Below are 8419 nucleotides of genomic sequence, written 5' to 3'. Positions count from 1 at the left end.
GCTGGTCTCGAACTCCTGACCTCAGGTGATCCACCCGCCTCAGCCTCCCAAAGTGCTGGGATTACAGGTGTGGGCCACCGCACCCGGTCCTTCCTTTCTTTTTAACACCCACCTACTACCAAGAAGGCACAGAGGCAGATGATGCTGGGAGCCCGTCTGAGGCAGGACGGGTAAAGGAAGCCTAGAGAGCCCTAGAGGAGGAGGCTGGGGAGGCACAAAACTTGTGAAGAGGTGGTTACCATGCATGTCTGTCATTATTTGCCCACAGAGGGATATACTGATCATGGGAATAATGGTCGTCAGGTGAGCAGGGGAAGGGGTGCCCTGCGCTATCATGGCTCCTGAAGAAGATACAGTCGTGGTTCCCTCTTCCCAAGATGTTTCTGCTCACCTTCGCTCAGGACATGAGGTTGCTTAAGGGCAATGTGTGGGTTCAGAGCCGGCCTCTGCACTCCCCTGCATTAGATCTCAGGCTAATTATTTATTGCTCTGAGCTTCAGTGTCCATGCCTGTACATGGGGATGGTCGCTGTACTCACAGTGTTGTGAAGATGTTGTGGGTGAATGCAGGTAATGCACTGAGCACCATGCCCAGCTGGTGGGCGAGCTCTAGGAACCTTCTCTGTTGTCGTCCTCTTGAATCAGCCTTGCCTCACTCCTCAGCATTCCCTCAGCACCTGCTGTAAGTCAGCGCCAAGCCCAGGAAGCCTCCTCCTGTGCCCTGGGCTAAGCCGCCAGCCTCGGGGCCTGGGGAGCTGAGCGTCTGGATCTGCCGCGCAGGGGGAACAGCCTCTGAGAATTGGTGTGTTGGCTCCCACTGCTGGCGTGACAGACATCCTGAGGAAATATGTCACTTTACAGTAGTTTTCAAAGAAATGTCTAGAAAGCTCTATTAACCCTATGGGGGCCATTCATAGCCTGGACTTTTGTTAGGTCCTAGTCTGAGTTTTGTTTTGATTTGCTGAGGACCCGTCCTCTCCTGGGCCTCGGTTTCCTCATCTGTAAAGCAGTAGCTACCTAGCGCAGAGGGCTGCCTATGTCAGATGAGACTGCTCCTGTGAAACGTGCTTTGTAACCTCAAGAGCACCTTACAGAGCTTTCGGTTCTGTTTCTGGTCATTCACCTGACGGCTATGGGCAGATGCCTGGGCAGGGTAATACTGTGTGCCCAGGCTGGGTGTGTGCAGCAGTGGGATGCCAGCTTGGCTCTCAAGGGCTCCCTGAGTTGTGGCCTCGCTAAAACCCTTTAACTTTGTAATTTCTAGAGAATGTGGAAGGCTTCACAGGCAGCCTTGCTCCTTCACAGGGAAATGATAAGCATCTTGTCCTGGTCACTGGTTCATCCCACGTATGTTTTTGGAGCAGCTCCTTGTGGTGGGCACTGGCCTGGCTGATGGGGATGAAGCTGAAGACCAGAGGTCAGCCTTGCCATTGAGAGCTTGGTCTAGGAGGAGGGATACGGAAACTCGCAACCAAAACCCTGATGACTGAGGTTCAGGGTGACGTGACACAGGGCCTGCACTTCTCAGAAGAGGCTCAGCCACAGGGCAGGATCGCGTCTAAATGCATATTGGCTTGTGTCCTCTGCTCAGAATCCTCCATCATCTCCTCTTTTTGCCCAGGGATAAAGTCACAAAGCCTCTATGGCCTGTACTGTCCTGCTCCAGCTACATCTCCAGCTTTCTTGTTTCACTTAAATTACTCTGCAGGCCCTGGTGCCCTTCCTGGAAATCTACTTGCTCCCTCCTACCACAGGGCCTTTGCCCATGCCATGCCCTCTGCCTGGAGCTCTCCTCCAACTTCACCATGTGGTTACTTCCTATTTGTCTTTCAGGTCTCAGCTCAAATGTCCTAGATCCCCAAGGCTCAGGGTCCCTGTTGTACACCTGCTGTGCTCCTGTCACACTTTCTTACTAATTTGTATCATGGCTGTTATCAGACGATTATGTGATGATTCTTTTTCTAACCGCTGCATGGCACCATAAGCTTCATGACCACAGGGCCCTTGGGATCAATGCTTGCCATAAGGGCTGTCAATGTTTGTTGAATGAATAAGTGTTAAGGTAAGAGGGTGGAGGAGGTGGCATTTGAGTAAGACTTGAAAGAGGGTATAATTTCAATCTGTAGGGAGGAGGGAAGGGCATTCCTGCTGCAGGGAGCAGAAAGGCACAGGACAGGAAGCCAGCTTGTCTAGTTAGGTGGAGAGGCAGAATGAGACCTGGGAGAAGTCTGGAGAAGCAAGCGGAGCCAGATAGGGCTTTGTATTCCAGGCTGATAGGAATAAACTTGAATAATGAAGCCACTCAGGAACCACTGACAGACTTCTGAGCCGGGGGAGCAAAGTCAGGACTGGCTTTGGATAACTGTAATGAATCCGCCACAGGGATGGGTGGGCAGGGCAAAGTGGCTGCAGTCAAGAGGACCAGTTAAGAGTTGGAGAATCCACGGCTCCTGCTGCTTTCTGCTCCCCTGGAATCAAATGCTGATTTGGCAGTTATCCCCGAGAGCTTGCAGGGAGATGCAGGGCAGTGATGAGGAACCTCACACGGCGTGGCTGCTTCCAGAAAACAATCGCCTTGGTGGCAGGGCAGCTATTCCCGAGTCACTAGAGGGAGAGACGGAGTTGATTGAGCATTGGCATCTGCGTTTCTTGGCTTCTCCTGTTGAGAAGGCAGCATCCAGCTCTGCATCCCTGCACCTGTGTTCTGGTGCCTTCTATTAATAAGTGGTCCAGGAATCTTGATGCTGAAGGACCAATCTGTGGCAGAAGATGAGCAGAAACATTTCTGTCAAATGCCCAGCAAACAAGACTTCGTGCCTCTGTGGGGGAGCCAGCAGATAAGAGTCAGGACTCTCGAGGACCTGAGGACAAATCCCAGCACCATCACTTAGCAGCTGTGCACCTTCAGGCATCTTCTGAGTGACTCTGGGCTTTCATGTCTTCAGTGGTGAAAATGGAGGCTGCCCTGGTGCCATGAAGGCTAAGGTTAAGTGACATATATGGATCCCCAAGCACGGGGAACACTGGAGGCTCAGGAAGTAGTGGCCGTTATCATGGCTGCGTTTTTCTCCATGGTTTGAATTCTTAGCAGGAAGCTTGGGTTTCAGGCTTAAAAATGAAGAGCATGTCAACAAAACAGGATGGAACAAAGTCTTTTCCCAGCATGCCTCAGCATGTGGCACTGCCTTCCCGTGGAGCCCAGACAATGATATGGCTAAAAGTCTTGAGCTTTCAGGCAGAAATAATCCCAAAGGAAAGGAACTTCCTTATTGTCATCTTGTGACAAAGCGACGCAGGGGCCCTGCAGCCCGTCAGATTCAGCTCTGCCCCCTCCAAGCTGCTCTGTGCCTCAGTTTCCTCATCTGCAAAATGAGGCAAGAACAGTACCCACTTTATAGGGTTGTTGTAAGGATTAAGCAAGTTACTGCAGGAAAAACGCTTAGAGCATGCCTTTGTCACTGCGACTGTCAGATCATTTCATATTCAGATTAACTCTTTGTAGTGCCCTGAGTAACTCTGTATGGGCTTTGGAGAGATGTCTGAGTTCAAATCGTAGCCTCTTCCTAGCTGTGTGACCTGGGCAAGTCTCTTAACCTCTGTGTGCACCCATTTCCTGCTCTGTACAATGAACAGGACAATCCCTGCCTCACGGGTTTGTTGTGAGGAGTGAATGGGATCCCTCAGGTAAGGGTGAGGACTCCCCTGAGGCAGGCAGCTCACTTGGCCCCGCCCAGCCCAGTTTACAGCTGAAGGAATTGGATGATTTAAAGACACACACTGGTGAGACCAGGCTGGCCCCAGCTCCAGTGAGAGTCCAGCCACTAGGCGCAGTGAGTGCCGGGCAGGTGGGGGTGATCTGTGCACCCGGGGCTGCACGGGCTTCCCGTTTCTTGGCCTCTCCTCAGGTGTCGGCTCTCTGCTTACCTGTGGGGAAGATGTGTCAGTCGATTCACAGCAGCTGCTGCTTGTTGGCCAGACCGTGGTCTTCCCAGCGTGGGGTCTGAGAGTCTGAGGCCCCCCCACCTGCCCCAGCTGCCCAGTGTCCAGTGCTTAATATATGACTGTGGGAGAGGCTGGTGCTGCCCACGCCATCCTCTTACATTCTTTCCCTTATTGGCCTGCAGACTTTTGGTCCCACTGACTGTCTTTCCAGTGTTTGCGGAGTGCTGGGAAGCCTGGTGGTTAAGAGTGCAGCCTCTGAAGACCTGGGTTCAAATACCAGCTCAGCCTCTTCCAAGCTGTGTGACTTGGGATAAGTTAAACTCTTTGCACCTCCGTAGCCCTATCTGTAAAATAGGAGTGATAACAGTACCAAACTCATTAGACTGCTGCAGATATGAAGAACTGGGATGACAAAGGGAGATCTGCATAGTGCCGGGTTCATAGTAAGCCTGGATTCCTCTGGGTTGTATCATCCTCACTAACATCATTTTAATGGACATGGTGCCCTACCCTGCACAGGATGCCGGAGACCCGAGAGAAGCAGAGGTGTCTCTGCCCTGCAGATGCTCACAGTCCAGGGAGAGAGATGGATGCATCCCAGATTAGGATGCCACACTTCTATCCTGGAGGGCAGAGTGAGGGGCAAACCTAGAGAGCAGAAGTTTCTGTGGGACCCCGTGAAACAAATCCCTGCCAAACATGTCAATGCTACAAGGCCCTGCAGGATTCCACCCTTGCCCAACTCCGCAGCTTCATCTTTTTCCCCTGCACTGGGCACAGTCCTCCTGGGCACAGCAGGTGGCTCTCGCCCACACCCCTACGTCTCGGTATTCTCTGGTCCTCTGTTTTGAACCCCTGCCTGCCACCATAGCTTTAGAGCCTCCTCTGACCTTGCACCAGAAAGAACTGTTCTGAGCCCCCATGCTCCCTCCATGTGGGCTCAGAGACTTGCACAAAGCAGGGGCTCCTGTGGAATGAGGGCACAGAATGAGGGCGTGCCCACAGAGGCTCTCCACCCCTGCTGTTTGTGCACTCTCAGTATCCTTGTGCTTTGCAAGGGGACAGTGCGTGGCTTGGGGACAGGCACAGCAGGAGGCTGTGGGGAGTTTCCCGCTGTTAGCCAGAGGCTTTTGTAGGTTGCCTCCTGGAAGACTGCAGATGAAGCCCTGAGCTTGTGAGCAGGAATTCCAGGCCTCCCTCTTGGTGTGATTGAGTTAGCAGGCGGCCCCTCCCAAGAGGAAGGAGAGCTGGAGCTTGGTGAAGGATAAAGGTGAGGGCTGTGTGTCTGCTCACCAGAGCTGGCAAGTGAGGAAGGACATCCGCCTGCTCTGAAGGCACTCCGGCTCACTTTGCACAAGTCACTGATCTGCCGAGCAGGGCCAGTCTCCTCAATCAATCCACGCTGACAGATGGTAGTGGAATCAGTGACCTAGAGGCAGAAGGCTCCATTTGTAATCCTGGAGTGGCCCAGGCGCCTGGAGGAGGGCAGAGGAGTTTGTAATAAAAGGAGTGATACAGTGTTTCCAAAAGCCATCTTTGAGCCAGAGGAAGAGGCAAAGGATTAATTTTGTTTATAGAATTGATACACTGATTCAGTTCAATGAGTAATTTTTGAGTGGACTGGGTTAGGAGGGAGGGGGAAAAAACTGGTCTACTGTTTTTTTTTTGGTTTGTTTGTTCGTTTTTTACTGTTCTTTCCTTAAAGAGCTCCCAGTGTGGTAGGAAAAACAGGATCCACGCGTTTGAGACAATGAGAGAACAACAGCAAACACTAATGTGATTTCAGAGGAGGGGCTCTCAGTTATTGAGCGCCTGCCACTGTGCAATCTTGGGCAGCAACTTAACCTCTTTGAGCCTCAGTCTACTCATGTGTCCTATTGTGTCCATGTCATAGAACATGCAGCTAGTGTTAACAGTGCCTGGTACTACACTGAAAAATTTTTTTTTTTTTTTGAGACAGAGTTTTGCTCTTGTCGCCCAGGCTGGAGTGCAATGGCGCAATCTCAGCTCACTGCAGCCTTCGCCTCCCAGGTTCAGGAGATTCTTTGGCCTCAGCCTCCCAAGTAGCTGGGATTACAGGCACCCACCACCACACTCAGCTAATTTTTGTATTTTTAGTAGAGACAGGGTTTCACCATGTTGGCCAGGCTGGTCTTGAACTCCTGACCTCAGGTGATCCACCCGCCTCGGCCTCCCAAAGTGCTGGGATTACAGGCGTGAGCCAATGTGCCCAGCCTATGCAGCTCTCTTGAGAGTCCCACAACACCTTATGAGTGAGGTAATTAAAAAAAAAAAAATTTTTTTAAGTAAATACAGATGGAGGGGAGTCTCACTGTGTTGCCCAGGTTGGTCTTGAACTCCAGGCCTCAAGCAATCCTCACACCTCAGCTTCCCAAAGTGCTGAGATTATAGGTGTGAGCCACCACACCCGGTCCAGTGAGATAATATTATCTCCATTTTATAGCTGAGGAAACCAAAGGGGGAAGTGACTTGTCCAAGGCCACACAGTGCAAGAGTAACCTACGTCTTCCTGTTGGCTATGATGCCCATACACATTCTTTTTCCAAATGGTACCAAAAGAGAAAGCGGCCGGCTTTCAGGGATAAAGAGGCCCAGCTGGCCTGGTCCTAGGACTGGGGAAGTTTCCAGGTGGAGGTCATCAGGGCAATGTTCTGGCAGGGTCTGAAAGGGCAGGGAGGGGGCTGCATGGTTATAAGAGGCAGGAGCTGACAAGAGCCTGGACTCCAGTTATCCGTCTGCATTCTTCATTCCTTCCCTTTCGAATGAGGCTTTGTGACAGATTGTCACCATCCCCAGGGCCCTGCATCTGAGACGCAAGTGAGCTTACGAAGAAGGGAAAGAATGGAGGAATGATGGGGCAGGCAACTCTAAGGAAAAGCGATTCACCTTTCTTCATGAATTTTCAAGAAATTGAGGGTGCCCCCAACACCAGTCTTCAGGAAGCTCCCCTGCATTCTCCTATTTGTGTCCAGAAAACATGGCCCTGTGCTGAGCACCTCTTCCACCTTTCCCTTTATGGCCCTGACCCCAGGAGAAGCCAGGTACTGGTCTTTTAAGTCTTGCAGGCCTGAGAATTTGAAAATGAAACTCAGAAGAACAATGGGAATAATCAAAGGGCAGGGCCTCGCGGCTTGTTCAGCTCTGCCCCGGAAGAGCCTGGCATGCAGGAGGTGTTGGGGAATCAAGTCCCTAGGAATAGTCCTGACCTGCTTTGGAGCCAGCCCCCACTTTGTGAGACTGGACAGAAGCCAGAAGAAATCACTGCCTTCCCCAAGGACATGCTCCTTGCCAAGGGGCCCAGGACCGCCTCGGGCCCTGCCTGGGACCCTGGGACCCTCCTTGGGTAGCCTGAGAAAAGGCTAAGCATTAACATCTCTGGCTAGGTGGGGTGAAAGGTCAAAAAGTAAAACCAGGCCCACTGGGGAGCTGTGTACCTCAAATATATGGAAATCTGGGTCCCAGACCACACCTGGTTCCTGTCAATCCCCATCTGCTGCTGGAAGCACTTTTCCAATCCCAACTGACTTGCAGGTTGGGTTGCTTCAGGAGAGGAAGCCACATACTGCCCTAACATCTAGGGCAGACGGGAGCCTAATTTAGAATCAGCAATTTTAGCCAACATTAGGGACATCTAATCCAAACTTTCCTCACCCACAGGAAACTGAGGCCCAAAGTGGGAAGAAAATTTGGCCAGGTCAAAGGTCAGGGACAGGATCACAAATTCTCAACGTATCCTACCCTTGCTGGCCTTGTCACTTTTGATGGCCCTGGGGGCAACATCTACACAGGAGTTGCTCTACAATTGCGATTTTCTTTATAAAGAAGTCAAGCCCTTTCTTTGCTCTAGAAACACATCAGGTCTGCAAAGGAAGGCTGGAAACAGGCTGAGGCCTTGGCACCGCAAATCCTCTGCTTTATCGGCAAATTAATTCGGGACCCTGGGCGCAGTCAGCCTGGCATTGCAGCTTAATGCAGCAGCAGAAGGCAACTGGAGCGTCCATTTTACAGGTGAGGTACGTGGGCCTCCCTCCTCGCGTTTTCTGCGGTGGAAACTGAGGCTCTGAGAGGATCCAAGCCGTTCCTCCACGGACACCCGGCGCCCATGGGCGGGGACTGCCAGGGACCCAGGCGGGACCAGCTAGGCCTTGGGCTGCCCCCGGCCCAGAGGGCTCTTGGTGGGCAGGAGCCGCCCCCACGCCCTGCCCGACTAAACAGGTCACCGAGAGGAGACCGGGCCCTCGCCCGCGGGCTTCCCGGGACGCGAGAGGCGCGATTGTGGCATTGGAGGCTCCCGGGAACTCCAGAAATCCCACAGAGATTCCGGGCCACCAACTCCCCAGAAAGTTGGCTCGCGGCCACCCCCAAGACGGCCCTGAGGCGCGGGCCAAGATGACACTGGGCGGGCGGCGTACTGCGCCCAGCGGCCACGGAGAACCTCGCGCGACCCGGCCGTGGGG

General features: G+C 52.7%; 2 protein-coding genes across 2 annotated transcripts in view; one reads left to right on the top strand and one right to left on the bottom strand.

The window, feature by feature from the left end:
* Positions 1 to 8419, top strand: part of TCF20 (transcription factor 20 (AR1)) — a 129407-nt gene that overhangs the window by 4975 nt on the left and 116013 nt on the right. The window lies entirely within an intron of this gene.
* LOC105514043 (proline-rich protein 2-like) overlaps positions 4598 to 8419 on the bottom strand; it is a 41260-nt gene continuing 37438 nt past the window's right edge. Inside the window, 2 exon segments of the mRNA XM_011945151.1 lie at positions 4598 to 5055; positions 5057 to 5370. Coding sequence (XP_011800541.1) covers positions 4977 to 5055; positions 5057 to 5370 — 393 coding nt within the window. The 3' untranslated portion in view covers positions 4598 to 4976.

The sequence above is a fragment of the Colobus angolensis genome, unplaced genomic scaffold (genome assembly GCF_000951035.1).
Source record: "Colobus angolensis palliatus isolate OR3802 unplaced genomic scaffold, Cang.pa_1.0 Scaffold239, whole genome shotgun sequence".
Classification (NCBI taxonomy): domain Eukaryota; kingdom Metazoa; phylum Chordata; class Mammalia; order Primates; family Cercopithecidae; genus Colobus; species Colobus angolensis.
The sequence above is the reverse complement of the archived record's forward strand: the minus strand, read 5'-3'. Positions and strand labels throughout refer to the sequence as shown.